At 36.0% G+C, this 22,358-nt stretch overlaps 1 protein-coding gene across 12 annotated transcripts in view; it reads left to right on the top strand.

The window, feature by feature from the left end:
* DLG2 (discs large MAGUK scaffold protein 2) overlaps positions 1-22,358 on the top strand; it is a 1,856,054-nt gene that overhangs the window by 1,081,705 nt on the left and 751,991 nt on the right. For 2 of the 12 annotated variants that reach the window (XM_081064704.1, XM_081064703.1), the window contains exon 1: positions 19,512-19,925. The exons of 7 other annotated variants lie outside the window; for them this stretch is intronic. In XM_081064704.1, coding sequence (XP_080920830.1) covers positions 19,617-19,925 — 309 coding nt within the window. In that variant the 5' untranslated portion in view covers positions 19,512-19,616. Of the gene's footprint in view, positions 1-19,510; positions 19,926-22,358 lie in introns of those variants that run through there. 3 more of the 12 variants (XM_081064708.1, XM_081064710.1, XM_081064705.1) reach the window with 3 other exon arrangements.

Genomic DNA, 22,358 nt, shown 5'->3' with positions numbered 1-22,358 from the left:
CAGTAGACCTAGGCCTCTGGTGAGTTGTTCTCTTGACTATATTTTTGTATTTATAAGTATCCTGGTAAACTTTACGTCGCTTTCTTCCTTATCGTTCGTATTTCTGTGGCATCTGTGGCTATTTGTCTTCTATCCGTGAGGAATTCCCATGTGGGTTTTTCTCCGGATGTTAGCTAAATTGCCAGCTCTTAGTGAAATCCATGGTTGCTATGCTGTAATGATATTTTATGAAGTACTGTCTCTTCCTTATATTTTGTGTGATAGAGAGAAAATTGTTTCTGTTTCTGAGGCTTTATGTTTGCTGAAGCTTCTGTCAAGTAAGTCTTTTTGTGAGTCAGTGACCTGGGGAACTTGCCTGTAAGTCTCAGAGGCTATTAGGGAGGCTTAGACAATACAAGAAATATGGGTTTTAAGACCATTATCAGAGATGGGAGACGTGATCAGAGATATCAGATTGTCTAGTCCCTTACACCAAATTTTTCTCTTACTCTATAAAATCAACTAAGAATGATACTTGTTGATGTAAAGAGAACATCAACAATGTGTTAAACATAAAAATCAATTTAAAACAGTAAGATAGTACACTACTTTTGGAGAAAATGTGTATAGAAAAAAGTCTGGAATGATGGTACCAAAATATTAAAAATTGTTATCTATAAGAAAGATATTGTGGATAATTTTTCTCTTTGTTTGTCTGGATTTTCTAATTTTTTTTTCATGAATGCAATAGTAAGAATAATAGTAGTAATGATAGCCAACTTTTATTAAGTACTCACTATAGTGAGCTAACCATGGTCTCTGCTCTGAAGTCAGACCACATGGGTTTAGGTCCTAGGTTCCCCTTTTGTTAGCTGTGTGAAGAAAGAGTCTAGGCATCTCACAACATCTCTATGGGGTAGATAGTACTATAAAGCTCAATTTTACATATAAGTAAACTAAAGCTTACAGAGTTTAATGTACTTGCCCATGTTCACATAAAATGTGCACATTTAAATCAATAAAATAAAGTTGAAAGAAAACCATCCTGATAAAGAATGTCAGACCCAATCATATTTATTATAGTTAAATCTCACAGATTGATTTTTTTATCAAGATCACAGAAAGCTTAATGCTGTGTGTATATATGTGGAGAAAGAAAAGAGGGAGAGAATCCTTGGATTGAGTTTGGGAATTAAGGATAAGGTCAAGAATATTTAATTCATGGATACTCAGTTACACCTCCCCTCAACAAATTCATTCAGCTTGTCTTCTCCTCCTCCCCTCCTCCTGCAGTCATCCGTGGTCTGTGTCTCTCCAACCCAGAAAAGCTGTGTAGCCATAGGCTTACTTCAGGGTGAGAAAAGTAGCTGCCTTCCCAGACTTGGCTCCTGGTATGCCATGCTGGTTATTTAACATGTTGCTAACTTGGGACTTAGCACCACAGATGATGGCCCACCAGGAGAAGGGACCCACTGAGAGCCAAGAAAATGGGTCAATAATCAGAAATGCGGTGAGGAAGTTGATCCATATGACTTTCATGGGTCTCAGTAACTAGTGAGCGGCTGGTTACTACCTGGGTAGGCACTGTTTTGTGGCATGACAAGGCGGCATGGCGTTAAGTGAGGGTTGAAAATGGTTGGGAGAAGCTGAATTGAATCAAGCACAACAGACACTTCTGCTTGCAGTACAAGACTGGATAAAAGGGAGAGATGGAACTAAAGAAATCAAATCATTCTTCATCAAGAGGCTATAACAGCTATCCTTCAATTACCATAGTGTTTAATCAGATAAATCACCTTTCTTCTTCTTCCTCTTCTTCTTCTTCTTCTTCTTCTTCTTCTTCTTCTTCTTCTTCTTCTTCTTCTTCTTCTTCTTCTTCTTCCTCCTCCTCCTCCTCCTCCTCCTCCTCCTCCTCCTCCTCATTATTATTATTATTATTATTACTATAATTTTAGTGTCTCCCAATCTTTATGTTGTTGAATTACCGAAGAGGCAAGCTAAGGATGTGCTTAGAAGATTAGCAAAGCATGAGCACCAAAAATTGAGAAAAGGCCCCATTGGGAAACATACCCAAACTTTTACAACCAGAGAAATCTAGAAAGAAGCATTTTAATTTCTGCATAAATATGCATAACATTAATTATAAGAGTAAATATTTATTTTTGATTATATTGATGGGCTAGTAATCTTTTCAGGACTCGGAGTTATTAAATATCTTAATTCAGCCCTTTCATTGCAATAGGCTTCTTCATATCCTGTCATCCTCCTCCTCCTCCTCCTTCTTCACCACCATCACCACTAAGAACCCTAAAATGTGAACCCTTGCAATGTACCAGATAGGCATGGTGCTAAGTACATTACAAGCATTACCACATTTAATACTAAAAGCAATTCTAAGAAATAAGCATCATCCTCATATCACAGATGAGATGACTGACGCTGAGAGATGTTAAGTGACTTGTCTGAGAAACCATAGCGGTTAGATGGTGGAGGTCAGATTTAAATTCATTGCTCCCTTCTGAGCTTTTAAATACCCTATCCATCAAAGATCCTATAAAGGAACAATGTAGGGAGTTTGAAATGACGTACAAACTCCGGGCTTAAAGCTTTGAAGCGGTTGGAAAAACCTCAATCGTCAACATCCACATATTGCTTTATAAGGGTTGTCTCAGCACGGATGTTTAGTCCAGAATTCCTTAGGTACCTGTCAGTAGTTCCAGCCTCTTACTCAACAAGTATTCCAGCAATTCCTATCTGGGGCATGTCCTTATTATTAAAATAAGAAAAGTCTTGTTTTTAAAAATATTTGTTCATTTGGTTTTGTTTTTTAATTTTATCCTAGCAGCACAAAAAATATTGCTACCCAGTGCAGTGGCCAGCAATGGTATAAACTTGTGTTATTTTTGAAGCCATGTTAAAACTGTTGTCCACCTTTTCCTCCCTTCCTTCTTTCCTTTCATCTTTTTTTCTTCCCTTCCCTCTCTTCCTTGTCTGCCCTTAGCTTTATTCTTTATTTTTATTGTAAATGACTTTATTTAAACTATAAGGCTGTGAGTTGGTTATGGCAGGCATCCGTTTTAAATAATAAGGAAACACATTTGGGGGTGTAAGTTTTAGCTATGGAATACCTTTGTGTGTGTGTGTGTGTTTGTGTGTGTGTGTGTTCAGCTACATACATTTCAGATTGTTAGTTAATTTAACACATTCTGGTTTTATTTGCCAAGTTGAGCCAGAGTGGGACAGATTTTATTCTCATATATTCCAGATTTCTTGTTTGAAATGTCACTTCCTCAGGGAAGCTGTCTCTGAAACCTCTCTTAAATACTCTTATAGCCTCTAAACTTCTCCTTTATCACCATTATCAAAGTTGTAATTAAATGATTGTGTTTAGTTATTTGTTCAAGGTCTCCACCATTGGTCTGCAATCAATCACGGGGCAGGGAAAATATGTCGCTTATACATTGCTGTAAACTGAATATCAGGCATAATGCTGGATCATAATAGGCATACACTTAATGTTTATTGAATGCATGAATAAAATTCTTCATCCCTAATTGTTTCCTATATTTGGTTCTTAATGTTGTGGACAAATAGGTTTCAACTATTTCAATATTTTGCTCCCTTTGAGAGGTGCAAATGTCAACAGAGACAGTATGCTTGAAAGCTCACGGAGACTCAGAAAAGTATGTTGTGTGTCACTTCTTTCTGGTAAATTAACGCTTCTTTGTCTGCTCATGGGTAAGAATAGCAATGAAGTCATGGGGAAGAACCAGCAGAATGCACAGGTGTGTCCCGTGAGACCTCCGTACTTAAACAGTCACCAATGCAGGTCAGCCCTTAAAAGTTCTAGGGTGTATCTCGGGAAAAGGATGAGCATTGTTGGCATAAAAGCCAAACATTTGGGGATTGCAACAACAAAAGCTTTCCTCTACCCTGAGTTTGTGTGGGATTCCTGGAGACTGAAACATAAGATTGGCATAATCTTACGGAAGGAGGCTGTGAGAGTAACTTCCAATTTAAATATTGATTTAGTGAAGTTCCAGAGTCTGTTGCTCTGGGAAACTGTTTAATATTTGGGTATTGTGGGGATATGCCAGCTTGCATGGCATGTGGAAGTATCCCAGATGAAGGTGGAGCCTATAGTTTGGTAGCAGAAACCCATGGCTGTCACCTTCTCTACCCTCACCCCCACCCCCAGCACACACATGCTCACATACACAACTCAGCTCCTTTTCTCTGAACCCCACCATTCTTCTTAAAAGCGTTATTGTTTTGTGACCATAATATCCTCAGGCACTAGCAAGCTTTAGATGATTTGTCTAAGACTTCAAATGCTTAGAATAAGGTAATTCCCACTTTTTGTGGTATTATGAGGATTAGAAATATAAACACTTAAGCTCATAGAACCGACTCTCAAAGAAGCTTAATGTAAAGCTAAGCATTATGGATTTTAATGCTAAGATAATGATGGTTTCCTTTATATGGTTATTTATTTGTTTGCTTAAAGACATTTATTTTGTTGTAAATGTTGTACTTATATGGGTTTCTTCATTCTCACTCAAAGAGTTTGGCTTTAAGAAAAGAGTGTAAATATACTTTTACTTTTCAGTAAGTTAATTGTACCTGTTAACTGCCAAAGTTAGTAGGAACCAGAAATGATTGCTTTAGATTACCTTTGAAAAGGGAGCAGCTCCTTTCCAGACCAGCAAAAGGATATAGCAGAGATTAGCAATTTCACAAAGAAGGAATTGTCAACTGAATGCAAAGTGAGTCACGGACCCAAACCGACAGTTGACATGGCCCTAGGTTATAAGGAAACATATGCTACTCAGAGCCTAATTTAAATTGAAAGTGGTTGTATTTTCACTAGTTGGGGAGCCATTGGAATGCAGATGCTTAGCAGCACAATTTGATTTTCAGAAACACTTTGTGAAGTTTTCAAAAGACCTTTACTTATACCAAGAGAACAGAGCAGTATTAGTCCTTCCCCTTTTTCCATGTAGAATGCTATGTAAAGCAACAGGAATTTTGCATGTGAACAACCAAAAGGCAGTGGATAGGAATAGCCATGGTGATGTCTGAAAAGGGGATAGGAATGCAAATGGTGCATGGAAATAATATTTAGGTGTGCAAAACTTCCACTCAGCTACTCACCTGGGCTCTGTTGGGTCTCGTCAAGAACCTGAACTGCAGCTCTATAATTGGGACTCCCTGTTGGATGCTCCCCACTGGAAGAATTTGTCTTACAGCCCTTAGTTCACTTTCTTTTCTTTCTTGAATGAGATTGATTTTGATCTTGAATGATCTGTTGCTTTCTGGAGATGAAAGGCAGCCTGCCCGCCATGGCACACTAACCATATTGACTAGTAATATGTTCTGGGTAGAATAAATGCTGTTTCTAATGTACTACCTGCCTAATTGAAAAAGGCCATCGAGAAGATTGGATGCAAGGAGGCGATAAGTGCCCCCATTGTCCTCCAGACTGGCTATGTATTACCTACATAAAGAGGGAAAGCAATATTGTCTTCAATGGAAAATTGTAAAAATAAAGAAGGAGAAATATCAGATACCTGATTTTATATTTTACTAGCTAATGAATATTTAGGAAATTGCATTCCAAGTGATGTACAATTCTCGCTGCACAAATTACACTGAAAGTACAGATTCCAAGCAATAAATAAATGACCTTTCTGCAGAAAAGAAAGCATTTTATTGTTAACTGCATGCTAATACATTTGCGTGAGATGAATTCTCCCAAATGTATATTTTGTATCAGTACCTGGGCTCTAAGCCGGGTGTCTTAGAACCCAACCCACAGATAATTTACACATCATGTCTGCTTTGTTGCCTTACGAGCAAAAGCTAGAATAAAGAAGATTTGCTTGAAAGGTGTCGCAGCGGGCACATTGGTATTTGGGTATACAATACTGAATTTCATTAAGCCCAGCAGGCCTAAATGAATATTCCCTGTGAGGTGGCAAAGAACTCCACCCCAAAGTAGCTGACAACTCATTCCTGCTTGGACTTCTGACCAACACAGGTTTTTGCATAGTTAGTGCTTGAGTTTTTTGTTTGTTTGTTTGTTTCTCCTCAGAAGCCCCCATAGCTTAACTCAGAGTTTAACATTTAAATTACTTATATCAGCCAAAGGAAGATAGAAGATCAAAAGCAACATGATAGAGTAAAAAAACATCAGAATTTAGAATCAGACTAACCTGGATTTGAATCATGACTTTGCCATTTAATAGCCACATGACCTTGAGCAATTGCTTAACTTCTCGAAACATCATTTTTTCCCCTCTAGAAGTGGGAATAATGACATTTGTTTTTCATAGTTGCTGAAAGAATTAGATCTATTCTGTGTATTTCTTGGCACATTCATAGCAGATAATAAATGGTAACTGCAGTTACTATAATTAAATCAGTTATACAGTCAAAAGAAATGGGGTTTACATAAACTTGAACCTCTTTCTCATGGCTGCAAGAAACAGCAGATGCTCCTGAACTTGTATGAGAAAATATAATTAAGACACAAACTTTATTTTCATTTCAGCCTTTCAAGTTTAGGAATATATGTCCTTCAGACCTCTCAAAAACCTAATTAATATCTCCTTAGGATCGTAAATAGGAACAGAGAAGGCAAATACGAATTATTTTGCTAACACCAAACTTATAACCTTAAATTCTAGATTCACTAAATGTTTCTCATCTTTTATCCAGTTTTTGATGGCAAAGGGAGTGACAAGATGTCATGTATTCATCCTAGAAAGGAAGTCTGCTGAGTGAGAAAAAATGGAACTGCGGAAAGATTTTGGACTGAACACCGAGCTTTGCATTATGGTTCCAACAATATCACTTACTAACTGTCTAATCCTAGACACATCATTTTACAACCATGAACCTTAGTTTAACCTGTCATATGGGGCTATTTTGAGGATCCAGGATATAGCAGTATTTTCTAAAATGAAAGTCTAACATGGAAGTTAAATGCTATTTTGCACAGGTTTTCATGCACAGGTTCCAATGTTGTATGAACCTTGATTTTATTTTTGCTATGCCCACAGGAAATTTACAGGATTTTTATAAGCCAATATCTGTATCTTAAATTGGCATGTCAGTGTTAATCATATAATGTTATATTAGGATCAAATGAAATACCTGTCTTTAAGACACATTGTAAGTACTGGCCAAATAGTACATACATTGTTTGTGATGATGTTATTTAGCACTTGGCCCAGGGCTACAGTGCCCTGTTCAAAAATAGAAGTTAGGAAGATAAGTTAAGGACCAATATGGAATTCTGACATTCAATGGAAATCAGTTGACCTTTATTGAGTGTCTGTATATGGTCACTGCTGAATTTTTAAATGTCAGCCTCTGGAATTTATATTTGAAGTGGGGAAGGTGATAACGATGAGAATGATGATGAGGATGATAGATAAAGTTTGTTGTGCATTATGAGGTACCACACACTGTGCTAAGTGCTTTACAAAAATTAACTCATACTATTCTCACATCAATTCTAGGAGGTAGGAACTATTATCAACCTTTCTATAGAAGAGGAAACTGAGACACACAGAAGTTAAGTAAACTCAGAAGTCTAATTCTAGAGCTCATGCCTCTTCTGTGATGACTGGGAGAAAATAAGTGCACAAATGTGGTACAAAGCTTTTCATATTAGACAAAAATATCTTTTAAATGTTTAAATGGGACAAATGTCATGAGACTTCAAATATTTATGCAGCAATTAAAATGTCCTCAGCTCTTAGATGAGCTCAGTGAAGAGCTATTAGGAAAGGGATAAAGGTGCTTGTCTCAGTCTTTGAACAAGTAGTAGAGGCAGGATGGCTAGAACAGTGTGACTTTAGAGTCTCTACTTCTAACCACTATGTCATCCTGCGTCTCTATTTGGCAAAGATTATTGAAAGAATGTAAAATTGAGAAAATAAGCTAAAAAAGTCATTATTCCATAGTTTTTAACCACCTTGCTATGTATTAAAAATAATAATAAATCTAAATGTTTATGATAATAATACATGACCTCTATATTCCTGCAGTCATTTGGCAGACATTGTGATTAAACCTAAAGATGTTGATGGGATGTCACCCATGAGCTATGCCTGTATTTCAGAAACCACAGAATATGACCTCGTAGGCTCTTTAGTCCACTCCCTTAATTTTACAAATAGGGTCGTTTGAACTTAGCAAGTTATAGAAACATGTCCACGATGAGAGCTAGGTTAGCAGCAGACTTAGAAGTAGGGCGTGTTGCCTAAACCCAAGTCCCTTATTCTCCAAGTATAATTCAAACAGTATTTACTAAACAATAAGAATCATATTGTGAGGCAATGGCAAGGAGGGTGTGAGTTGACAAATAAAAGATGGCCCTTGCTCTTGAGAAGCTTATAATTTAGTAGGAAAGAAGGACATGCCCACAGATATAAAAATCACCATCAGGGAACAGGTTCAGTAGCAGGGGAGATCCCTCACAGAGTCCCTGTATGTCTCCCTTTCATCACTCAGCACACTTGTTTATTCAAGGAATTCTGCTCTGCTAAGTTGCTACCCTATCTACAGTTTACTATTTTATCACTAGCATAGTTCCTGGTACAGAATAGGCAGTCAATCAATATTTATTGAATGAAATACAAAACACAGAAGCAAAATAATAGGGAATCACAGAGGAGGCAATGATTCATTAAATGTGAATTTAAAACATATAGGCCAAAGCAAAGCCAATTAGATAAAACTTTACTAAAATGTCAAGTCTCCAAGGAGAGGAGATCATTCAACTGGAAGAGGGCCTGTCATTTCTGTTAATCCATACCCTCGCCTTTAGGCCAATCCACAGATGGCTTACCACTGACAACTCGGAATCTGGCTTATTTTTTAACTCAGAAGGATTTTCAACCTTTTGGTTAATTTAGACAATATCTGTTACAAATCATTCATCAGAAAAATAATACCATGTAAAAGTTAGACCAAAGAAATACTGATCCCAGATCATGATTCTCTCTTAAATTCAGGTTGTGACAACTCAAAAAAGCTGGGTAGGCTGCTTCAAGGGAACTTCAGTGGTGTGTGCCAGACTGTCCCATAGTCAGAGGAAGGTCCATTCATATATGTTCCAGTTTGATTCTGTGCATAGCATCATTCAACCTGATTCTGTGTTTTTCTTTTTTGAGAGATCACTCAGTTTGTGACTGTTCTCTCCCTCATTTCCTGTCTTCTTTTTGTTCTCCCTTTTTTCCTTTTTCCCTCTCTTCCTTCCTTCCTTCCTTCCTTCCTTCCTTCCTTCCTTCCTTCCTTCCTTCCTTCCTTTCTTCCTTCCTTCCTTCCTTCTTCCCTTTCTTTTTTCTTTCCCCCTCCATTCCCTAACTCTGTCTATTCTTCATTTATAAATCAATTCCATAATGTTATTTTTGCACATTTTATTATTTATGTATTTCCTCCATCATGAATTTCAGCACAGGGGATGGCACATGCCTTTGCCCTGCTTAGCACCCCCCAAAATCTTTCACACAAACTTATCTGCTCCTGGCACACAGAAAAGAGTCAATAGAGCATCTAGCATTGGAAAAATGGGGAGACTGGCACTTGGGAACAACACACCCAATATGTCATGCATATTAGTTTCCCAAGAGTCTCCCTCTATTTGAATCAGTATACTTCAACTTTCAAGTTAATTAAGACTTGGACAAGAGCATATTAATATATGCACTAAGCTCAATGTTTAGTGCTATAGTTCCTATATTAAGAACTAAAGAAATTGAAATACAAAAGTATAGAAAAATAACTATACCTACCAAAATATGCTCATAGATATACCATATAAAACAATGTAATTTGTGACATTAATAACAAAATATGGAGGAAAAGGAAAAGTGTAGAGTATATAATTGAAATTTAATTGTTACCAGTTAGCTTATCAGCTTAAATTAGATTATTATAACCGTAAGATGTTTTATGTAAGCCCATGGTAACCACAGAGAAAATACCTATAGAAGGTATGCAAAAGAAAACGAGAGAAGAATCAAATCATGCACATGATTCAAAATCCATGAAACACAAAGGAAGATAGCAAGAGAAAAAAAGAGGTACACGAAAGCTACAAGACAGGCAGAAAACAATTAACAAAATGTCAATAGTAAGTCCTTCCCTAAAATAATTACTTTAAATGTAAATGAATTAAACCCTACAATTAAAAGAGATAGAGTAGCTGAATGAATAATAAAAATAAGCTTAAGCTGTATGCTGTGTATAGGAGACTCACTTTAGATTTAAGGACACATGTTGGCTGAAAGGGAAAAGATGGAAAAAGATATTCCATGGGCAGGTGGATGGCTCAGTTGGTTAGAGCATTAGCTCTCAACAACAAGGTTGCCAGTTCAATTCCCACATGGGATGGTGAGCTGCGCCCCCTGCGACTGAAGATTGAAAACTGCGACTGCACTTGGAGCTGAGCTACACCTTCCACAACTAGATTGAAGATCAACAACTTGCCTTGGAGCTGGTGGGCCCTGGAAACACACACACACACACACACACACAATAAAACAAACAAAAAGTTACAAAATAAGTTTTAAAAAAACAGATATTCCATGTAAATTGTAACCAAAAGGTAGCAGGGATGAGCATACTTATATCAGGGAAATAGGCTAAGTCAAAAACTGTCAAGAGAGACAAAGAAAAATATTATGTAATGATAAAAGGGTCAGTTTACCAAGAAGATATAACAATTATAAACATATAGGCACCCAACACCAGAACATTCAAATATATAAAGCAAATATTGACAGAACTGAAGGGAGAAATAGACAGCAATACAATAATAATAGAGAATTTCAATACGTGACTTTCAATAATGGAGAGAACACCCAGACAGAAGATCAATAAGGAAATAGAAGAGCTGAATAACACTGTAGATCAAAAAGACCTCACAGACATATAAAGAGCATTCCATCCAATACTGTGTTTCATGGAAGATAAGACCTAGCTGGACCATCAGCTCTAATGCGTCTTTTGGAAAAAAAATTAATATAAGGCCCGGTCTTTTTGAATATAAGGGTCTTATATGGTATAACACTGGGTCCTATATTAATTTTTGCTCCAAATGACACATTAGAGCTGATGGTCCGGCTAGGTCTTATTTTGGGGGAAACAGAGTAGCATCAGAATATACATTCTCCTCAAGTGCACAAGGAGAATTCTGTAAGATAGATCACATGTTAGGTCACAAAACAAGTCTTAACAAAGTTAAGATTGATATTATACCAAGTATATTTCCAACCACAATGAAATGAAACTAGAAACAAATGGCAGGAAAAAAAAAAGATAAAAACCTGGAAAAATAACAAATATTTGGAAACTAAACAACACATTCTCCAACAACCAATGGTTCAAAGAAGAAAGCAAATGGGAAGTTCAAAAACGTCTTGGGACTAATAAAAACAAAAACACACAACATACCAAAACTTACGGGATGTAGTGAAAGCAGAACTAACAGAGAAGTTTATCTTGATAAATGCCTACTTAAATAAAGAACATAGATCTAAAATAAACAACCTAACTTCACACTTCAATGAACTAGAAAGAGAGAAGGAAGTTCATAGTGATAAATGCCTATATTAAAAAAAGAAAAAAAAAAGATTTAAAATAAACAACCTAACTTTACACTTCAAAGAACTAGAAAAGTAAAAACAAACTAATCCTAAAGTTAGAAGAAGGAAGGAAATAATGAGGATTAAAACCGAAATAAATGAAGGAGAGAGTAGGAAAAAAACAGCAAAATTAAGAATTTTTCCTTTTTTGAAAAAGTAAACAAAATTGCCAATCCTTTAGCTACATTAACTAATAAAAAACAGAAAAGACTCAAATAAATTAAAATGGAGCTGAAAGAGATGTTACAACTGATGTTACAGAAATTAAAAGAATTGGAACTACTATGAATAGTTATACACCAACAGATTGAATAACCTAAAAAAAAGACAAATAAAAAAGTTCTGAACAGACCCCAAACTAGTAAGGAGATTGAATCAGTAATCTAAAATATCCCAAAGAAAAGACCAGGACAAGATGGATTCCCTGGTGAAATCTACCAAACATTTAAAGAGGAATAAATGCCAATCCTTGTCAAACTGGCAAAGAATTAAATAGGCAGAAACATTTCCAGACTTACCTTATGAGACCACATTACTATGATACCAAAGCCAGACAGATAAAACAAGGAAAAACAAAACAAAACAAAACAAAACTTCAGGCCAGTATTTCTGATAAATAAATCTAGAAATTCTACACAAACACCAGCGAGCAAAATTCAACACCACATTTAAAGGATCATACACCATGACCGAGTGTGATTTATCCCCAGGAGGCAAAGATAGCTCAACATGAGAAAAATAATCAATGTGATACATCACATTAGCAGAAAAGGATAAAAATCACATGATCATCTCAACAAATGCAGAAAAGTACTGACAAATTTTAACATTCTTTCATAATAAAACACTCAACAAACTTGGAATGAAAGGAAATTACTTCAACATAATAAAGATCATATATGCAAAGCCCACAGCTAATGTTATATTTAATGGCAAAAAACTGAAAGACTTTCCTCTAAGATCAGGAACAAGAAAAGAATGCCTATTCTTACCACTCTGTTCAATGTTGTATTGGAAGTCCTAGCCAGAGCACTCAGGTGAGAAAAACAAATAAAAGGCTTTCAAGTCAGAAAGAAGTAAAATTATCTCTGTTCACAGGTAACATAAATTTATACATAGAAAACCCTTAAAGATCAAACACACACACACACACACACACACACACACACACATACACACATTAGAGCTAATAAGCAAATTCAGCAAAGTTGTAGGATACAAAATCAACATACAAAAATTAGTTCATTTCTATATAGTACTAACAATGAACAATTTGAATAGGAAATTAAGAAGATTTCATTTATAATAGCATCAAAAAGAACAAAATACAGAGGAATAAACCTAACCAAAGGATTGAAAGACTTGTACTCTAAAATCTACAAAACACTGATGAGAGAAATAAAAGACACAAATAATTGTTCATGGATTGGAAGACAACATTTTTAAAATGCCCATACTACCCAAAGCAATCTGCAGATTCGATGCAATCCCTGTAAATATTCAACTGGCATTCTTTACAGAAATAGAAAAAAAAAAACCTTAAAATTCATATGAAAACACAAAAGACCCTGAATAGATAAAAACTCTCTTGAGAAAGAAGAACAAAGCTCCGACCTGTTAGTTATGACCATTAGAAAACAGAAACAGAAACAAATTAAGTGTTGGTCAGTATGCAGAGAAATTGGAACCCTTGTGCATACTTGGTGGGAATGTAAAATGGTCAGCTGCTATGGAAAACACGGAGGGTCCTTAAAAAATTAAAAATAAAACTAGCATATGATCCAGCAATCCCACTTCTGTTTACTTATCTAAAAGGATTAAAATTAGTATGTCAAAGTGATATTTGCACTTCTGTGTCCGCTGAAGTATTATTCACAATAGCTAAGAAGTGGAAAAAACCTGACTATCCATTGACAGATGGATGGATAAAGAAAATATGTCATATACATACAATGGAATACTATTTGGACATAAAAAGGAGGAAATCCTGTCGTGCTACAACATGGGTGAAACTTGAGGATATATGCTAAAGGAATTAAGCCAGTTGCAGAAGGACAAATATTGCATGATTCCAGTTATACTATATGAGGTATCTAAAGTAGTGAATTCATAGAAGCAGGAAGTGGAATGGTGGTTTCCAGGAACTAGGAAGAAGGGAAAGTGAGGAGTCACTATTCAAACGGAATAGAATTTTAGTTATGAATTTTAGGTAAAAAACGTTCTAGAGATTTGCTGACAACATTGTGCTTAGGGTTAATAATACAGTACACTTAAAAATTTGTTAAGAAGGTAGATCTCATATTAAGTATTTTTAACCACAATTTAAAAAAAAATATATTAATGAGATATTTGTTATGAATAATAATGCTCTTTAATTTTTTTGAACTTTCTAATTTGATTGATGAGAACAAGGAGGTGTCTTCTTTCCTTTTTGCTGTCTAATATTCTCTTAATATGCTGTGAAATCACTATGCCTTTTGGATTATACCATTTTAAGAGGATCAAGGCTTTGGTGGTTTGAGTCTGGAATACTCTCCCTGCTTTACCAGTGACTGGTTTTTGACTTGGGGAACGCACCCCCATTTGCACTATCTACAAAGGGAGAACAATTTGAAAACACTGGAGAGAAAATCACAGCTGTGAGGAAGTGCAGTTTTTATGAATGAATATCTTACTAAAATAAGCAGAAGCTGTTTCAATTTCTTAGTGTTATAAGACCACCAGCAAATTTCTTCAAAAAATATGAGTTAATGCACTTACGCCACTCAGCCATACTGAATGTTTCACTTAAATGATACCTTAAGAGCACATTGCTATTTTGTATTTAAATTCAAAATGCTGATTTATTCATTTTGTATTGAGAGGTAGAACACAGATCTGAATATCTACGTTGATGTAACCACTGAAAGGCAGTTTTATCTTCTTTCTTACTTGATTTATCTTAATAAACAACTAGACGCTTACTTTGTTCTTGGTTCAGAGAATGCAGATGCAAAAGAAATCCCTCATGGTGATTACTTACATGCTGTTTGAGGAGAATGGCACAAAACAAGTAGCAGTGTAATTCGTATTTTAAATACAATCATTGTTAAGTGTTGAAAGAGAATCACAGGTGCTAAATGAGTGTTTAATGGGATGGCGACATGATCTGTTCTAGAAGGGGGTGGAACAGTGTCCAGGGTATGCTTTCTTGAAAAGGTGATATTGGAGTTGAGCTCTGGGAGGCAGGGAGGACTCCGGGATTTCTGAATATAAGAGGCTTTGGGATGGCAATTTGGTGGGAAGGAAGGCCTGAGAGACTTTTTTGGAAGCTGTGTTGCCTAGTAAGCCCACTCCTCCAGAGTACATTGCGTGTGTTCTTGGGATGGCTTTCGGAAGGGTGTCTCTTGATGCACCTTACAAAAGGGTGAGTAGGAATGAATTATGTGAAGGTGTGGAGAGGGGAAGAGAGTGTGTGCAATGACCACAAGGTGGACTAAGCGCAGGTACTCAAGGCCTGTGTGGTTGGAGGAGAGATCAAGGGGATGAGGCACGGGTGAGACTGGTGACAGTAGCAGAGGCCAGGTCACACAACTCATGATTACAGACCATTCAAGCCACCTGAAAGACTGTGTAGTCTCTGGCGATACAGATTCCCAAGGAATGAGACTTTTATTGAAGGTACCAAGCAAGGTAGGGCCTGATCCTATTTATATTTTAGAAGTTACTCTGGCTAAAATGAGAATGAATTGGAGTAAGGATGGATGCCAGAGACCAGTTAGGAAGCTGTTTCACCAGTTCTACAGAAAAAGGATATGCTACCTTAGACTAGGGTGGTCTTCATGGTGATTGAGAGAAATGGACAGATATGAAAGATATTTACACAGACAAGTACACAGGTACTGCAGAGTGTCACTGACCATGCCAGAGAGTCTGGAAAGGTTCACAGAAGTGACCTTGAAGGATGAGAACAAATTCCTGTAGCAGTGTTGTACATCACTTAGATTCTGTTGGTAAAATATGTAAATTATAAGTGATTATTACCTTTTTATTAGCATTCCTTTCAGAATCGCTAAGAAATGACACATAACTTATGTTCTTATTTCTCTCGTAGTGTTACTGTGTTAGAATGTAATAAATCTGCATTCCCTGAAAAGCATGTTATAATTTAACTGTACATTAACTCAAATTAATCCCCTCCCCATCAAGACCCACTGAAATCAAAGTATGTTAGTGAGAATTTGGGACATTTAATTTTTTTTTCCTTTACTTCCTATTAAATCCTCTGTCTGGGTTAATCTTTATAGCAATTAATCATATATCCTTTAACACTATTAATTCCTGCTTGTTTTGTCTCCTAAGATTTATGATTAAATGGTTTACATCTCTTAGAAATAATCTTAGAGACTAAAATGCTTTATTCTCAGTTCTCTCTAATTTGAAAGGTGGATGTGCTTGGATGTGGAGATTGCCCAGGCCGAAGGTTGTAAGATGTGGAAGAATATTAATTTGTTAACATGTGTTACATCTGTAGTCTTTGAAGTCACAGGAGTAGACTTTATCCACTTTTGAAATCAAGAGAAATTGTATCTAGTACTTTGTACCATTTTATGATTATTTAACACATTACTTGTATCTGCTGAAGGGCTTCTATTACCCAGTCATCCCTGAGCAAGCACTTAGCTCTTCTTTCGTAATTAATATTTTCATTTCCCATATGCAGAAAGTGCCTGAAGGAAGTGTTATCTGGAAAAAGAAATCTGCATAGTGTTTTAGTGCAATACAATTTATTTAGTAAATCCATCTTTGCTGTTTAATTTTTATTAAACAAATCAAGCCAGGATATTCATTTTAAGCTCTTGCCTTAAAACTAGTAGTTGTTCTATGGAGTCAGCTCCAGGTCAAAGAGAGGTCAGTACGATATATCTCATCTAGGCATCGCCCTGAGCACCATCTGCCCATGTTACATCACAGTGATAACTGGGAGATGTGCTTGTGCCCCATTAATTCTTGTTTCACCAGAATTTTATGTCATCTTATTTTATGTCATCATTACAATTGTCCAATTATAGTTGATCAAATTGAATTATCTTTAATTAGTACGTCTGTCTCATAGTACAATAGGCTAGTTGGACATATTTATCTAAGTGGTCTCTCCTCAGACTTGGAAAGCCAAATGCCATATTTGAAAATAAAATAAAATGGGGGGAGAGGGTAAAACAGGAGGCTGGAATTATTTCACACGTATTACAGTGAAAGAATAATTTCAATAGAGTCTTGCAATACGTTTAATGAACGTTTGCTATGGTCGTTATGATCTTTGAAGGAAAGTAGCATTAGTTATGCAAAATATGGTATTTATTTATTTGTAGAGAAATGACATGCTGAAGTGATTAAAACAGAAATTTTGTTGTCCTTGTGTTGGGAAGAAATAGCTCATTACAAACAACCTATTCATAACAGATATAGGTCCCTGTGAAGATTTACAATATCTTTGAGTAGTGCCCAGCCAGGAAAATTTCTGTCTTGTTGCAAGCTGCACATGCCATTACAAAACTGTAATGGATTCATACTGACTTGTCCTGTGCAGATTGATTCTTATACTTGAAAGACAAATGGTTGAAAACAGGGCATGCGTTCCTTGAAGATGCCAGTGGACCTTTGAGCAATGATATCTGCCTGAAATACTAGAGGAACATGTATGGTTAGATAAGATTGGAGTGAGGCAAACTTATCACTTTGTGACATTCTCATTTGGGGGTTACGATATTGCCATCTCACATCAAGTCCTGCTTTATAGCCATACAACACAGTGACATCAGACAAATATGAAGTTTTCTAGGGCATGACTTGACCCAGAAGTTAATTGGGCATCATCCCTTGATTTAGCCTAAAAAATAAGAGAGAGAGAGAAATGATTTTCTTTCCTTTTCTCCACTGAGTATCACATGATCTATTTGCCTCTATTTTACTGTTTTTAGGTAGTGATCTTGACTCCTTGATTCTCCTTCAGGAAGAAATACCATTAATGCCATTGTTATTTCTGCCTAATAGCTCAAGTCTTCATTTTTTTTTTTTGGCAAGTTTCTTTAATACATCAAAACCAGTCCTGACGCTAACCTTAAAAGATTCGCTTATGTTTCTGGAGCATTGCTGAATTAAATATTGTTTTCAAAAATGTTGGTCAACTCCTTCATTCCTCTACTCTTTCCTTCTATTTGTACAATTTAGCAAAACATTTATTTATACACTCAAAACACACACACACACACACACACACACACACACACACACACACCCAGAATATTAGTCCTGCTAAGTGCTGGGAAGGACATATGCTAGGTGCTTGAGGGGAAAAAAAAAAGGTCAATAACAGACTAGGGCCTGCATTTGAACTTATACATATGAATTATAATTATTTAGCAAAGACGTTTTGGATGCCTACCATTCCAGGCAATGTACAAATATAAACCCCTTGTTGAGAATTTGGAAAAAGGACACTTTTATGTAGATATACATAAAAAGAAGATCCTATTTCTTTCATTCAGAATTTTTATATATAACAATGATTTATCCAACAGGTCTTAGTGTTGAAATGTAGAATATGTTATAATCCTGGCTTTTGAAATAAGAACCCTGCCAATTCAGTCAGAAATGAGGTCTACTCTGCCCCAGCAGCTGATCAATCCCCTGAGATGGTAGATCTAATATAATCTGATAGTGTGTAGATAAAATTATTATATTGTGGGATTACATCATCTTTGGTTCTACATGCATGGCAGCTTCCTGTCCAATCAAATCAAAATTATTTCCTTAGGTATATCTGCTGAGGATAGACATTTTGGCAATAGATAGGAAAAGTTTCAAACAGAGTAAAAATTCTAAATGCCTTTCCCTTTCCTGAAAATATTACTTATGGATTCTGCAATCAAACTAAAATTTTAAAACAATCATGTCCTCTTTGGAAGGCCATTTCTTTAAATTGGATAGGATTCACTCATTTTTTTGGTGAAAGAATTTGAAAATTCTGTCTTTGGAAACCAAAATACTGGATGGCAGAGTTGGAAGTGTCTTTCATTTTAAAGTGCAGACTCTCTCTGTGGTGAATGTAATGGTGTGGTCAAGTATTTGAAAGGAAATCCTCAGAATAATTTGGGGTAAGGAAAAACACTTTTAAAATAAGCCAATCCATCCGTTTTGAACTTTGAACATGGCTTTATTTAGAATCAGAAAGAATTACTAATCATTCATAGCATAAAGAATCGGTGTTTAGATTATAATGTATACTCATGATCTAAAGCAAATTACACTTCCAAATTTTAGAGGACTCTCGCTAGTATCATGCTATTATCTCAGTGATTGTAAATGAATTGATGTTTTTTAAGAGTTCATATTGATGCTGTTATTTAGTTACCTCATGATTTAGTCTGTCTTGGCAGAAGTGATTCCTGTAAATGTTGGAAATTCCTTGACAGGTTAACTTTCCCATCATTTTAAATTGCTTATGCTATATTGTTTCAGCCTAGATTCATCCTTTCTAGGTCCCACTAGTCTGATAAGAAGCTTTCTTTCTCGAGGTCTGTATTTTGCGTGGGGATCAGCTAGGAGAGGGAAAAGCCAGAATGCCAAATTGCAGAGAGTATTCTTGACTGTGGGGCTCCATCCAAAAAGGGTTTGTAACACAGTGTACAGTCTTGTAGCCCAGCTGTGTGGAGCATTGATTGCTTCTGCCTAGAGCAGGGATACTGTCAAGTTGCTCTGTGAGTTGAGTCATCTATTGACAAAGAGCTACCAGCCCGCAGATAACGCTGTGCGGAGCTGCTCTCGCTGCTCCCACGATGCACTGCTTATAGCAGCTGTCAAAGATACTGAGAGATCCACGGGAGGAAAGGAAAAAAAAAAAAAAAGACTTTTACAACTGCCTGGAAGAAAGGGGTGTGAGGGAGGAGACATTGCTGTGCAGAGCTGACCAAAGGAAAGAGTAGGCATCAGTGCAGTATGAATGCATACCTCACCAAGCAACACAGCTGCAGCCGGGGGTCCGATGGGATGGATGCCGGCAGGAGTGCACCCACACTGATCAGAGATGCCCACTGCGCTTGTGGCTGGCAGAGGAGCACTCAGGGGCTCGGGTACACTTCTCAGACCATGCCCTCCTCAGGACCTGGGGGCCCAGCTTCAAACAGGACCAAGCTGGTCACCTTGTGGGACAGTGTGCGGAAAAGTCCTCACAAGACGAGCGCCAAGGGCAAGGGGACTTGTGGGGAGCACTGTGCCTGCCCACATGGTTGGTTCAGCCCAGCACAGGTGAGCCTTTTCCTTATGACTTTCCCTTGACTTTGGAAAAAACTGAGAGCAAGTTGTGTAAGGTTAGGATGGTTTGGAAACTTTGCCGAGTCCTCCTTGCTGACTGCGGAGGCCTGTTTGGAAAATGATGGGTCAAGAAAACCTGACATTTTCACAGGTGTTTGTGGGCTCCCACCTCTGGGTGACCTGTGAAGTCCAGGGATGCTGAGCTTAATTTCTTTTAGTAACTTTTCCCCAAGTTCAACTTCTTTAGTCCTCAGATGATTTTACTATTCTGCATCATAGTCTTTTAGCAGCACTTTTGCTACTAATCATGCTTAACTTTTCTATTCTCTCTAGCCTAGGGTTTTGTGTGTGTGTGTGTTTTTATTTTAAGGAAGAGAAAAGAAACTTTAATCAGTTAGTTTCCTTCTCTTTAAAGATGAAGGAACGTGCATTTCTTCAGTTATGGAAAATAGTAATTTGAAGTATGCTATTCTAATTTTATTCGTTTAATGCTGTATACCTTTTCAGTAATAAAAAAGAAAATTTGTTTATACTAAATCATTCATTTTACAAACAAAAGGAACAATTGGGAGCAAGCTACAGGATGATCTCCTACAATGCATTTCTGAAACAGATGTACAGATTCCCTTAATTTGATTCTTAGCTTATTCTTGCCCCAAACTACTAGCATTTTATCAGAAATTAAATTTGTTCATTTTTTTCAGCTGCCTTACAGACAGGAAAAAAGCTTTCTGTGAATTCCGTAAAGTATAAGTAAAATGCACCTGTGATCACTGTCATAAGTACAGAACAATGATTGTTCTTAAATATGCATTGAAAAGAGGAAAGCTGTGTTTGCAGAAAAAAAAGTATTTCTTAATTTTAATATGCTTTTAGCATAATTGAGAAGTGAATATTGATCACGAGTAAAATGTTATGATCTAAGAGGTGTAGAGAATATTCTAATTTTAATATTAGTTTTATAAAAAGTACTTCCAAGAATACCATATATCATTAGATCTCAATTATATAGTTATATACACCTGGCCAAATGTATGGCTTTTGATGAATTATCATCATGCCTCTTAACATCATGATTTCAATTAGGAATATATTGTCATTTTAGTATTAAACTAGTTCAGCCTGAAATGAAGCCTGATGTTTGGAAACTCAGTTATTTTTTAAAGTTAACATGAATCCCAAACTGTCTTGACAATTTTGAGGTCTATATATTCTTAACAAATACATGTGTTTAAATGTCTTTAACCTATATATCTGTATCGATTACATTCTCAAGGCTCATGGAGGCAAAGAAGACAAATTCACATCTAGTTTATGTTTTCTGCACAGAGGAAAATAAGCAAACTTGCCGTAATTTTACAGTTTTTTTTAAATATGTAATAAACTGTCATTTCATAAATGATAATTTCCCAAACCCAAATCTCTACAGCTACATTAGAATAACCATTCTCTAAAAATCTTGGTACATTTTTCATCAACCAAGAGAAACTTTTCCCTTCCTTGGTTTTTAACAAAGTCAACCTCCTACTTGCCTTAAATTCATAACCATTTAATGCTTTAAAGGATTGAAATAGACTCTCTGCACTGATAATTAAAGATACAGTGACATGTGAGAAGGCAATAAATTGAAGCAGCCACCATCTCCCATTATTCTTTTACATACACATTTTTATACATGCTCTTTTTTTTAATATGTACTTTATTGTTAGCTAGGTATAGCAATGGTCCTTAAATAATGGAACTATAATACCATATATTTTATAATCTTCAATGTTGTGAAATTCTTCTGTTACCTGACCCTTTTACTCTTTTACCATCTCAGTTCCATAAAGGTGTTAAGCTAGACTGATCAATTTCTCTCTTCATCCCACTCCTATACCCTTTCAAATATATTATAGTGAACAATTTTTAATGAGTCTATATATACATACATTTATGGATTTTAATATATGTATTTAAATATCTCTATAATACCTAACTACTTGCATTGCATATAACATTTTCATGTATACATAAGTGTATATATATATATATATACACACACACATATATATATATATAACATAGGTATATATGCACACATACATGTACACATAATTATATATAAATATATATGCATATATACATAAGTATATATGTATGTAGATACATACATATATACATGTATACATGCATATACATACACACATATAAAAAGTAAAGTTTAATATTCTTGTTACCTCATCTAGAATGTACTAGCTTTTTCTTACAAAGAATTTCATTCTCTCTATATAAATAAAGCGTATTTACTTTACCTCTGATCAGTACTCAGAAATGCTGATATATATGCACATATGTGTGTGTATATGCATATATATATATTCATTTACATACGCATCCATAGAATATGTTTAATTTTTGAAATATGTGTAAGTACAATATGCCCAT

This window comes from Rhinolophus hipposideros (genome assembly GCF_964194185.1).
Source record: "Rhinolophus hipposideros genome assembly, chromosome: 10".
Taxonomy (NCBI): Eukaryota; Metazoa; Chordata; class Mammalia; order Chiroptera; family Rhinolophidae; genus Rhinolophus; species Rhinolophus hipposideros.
The sequence above is the reverse complement of the archived record's forward strand: the minus strand, read 5'-3'. Positions and strand labels throughout refer to the sequence as shown.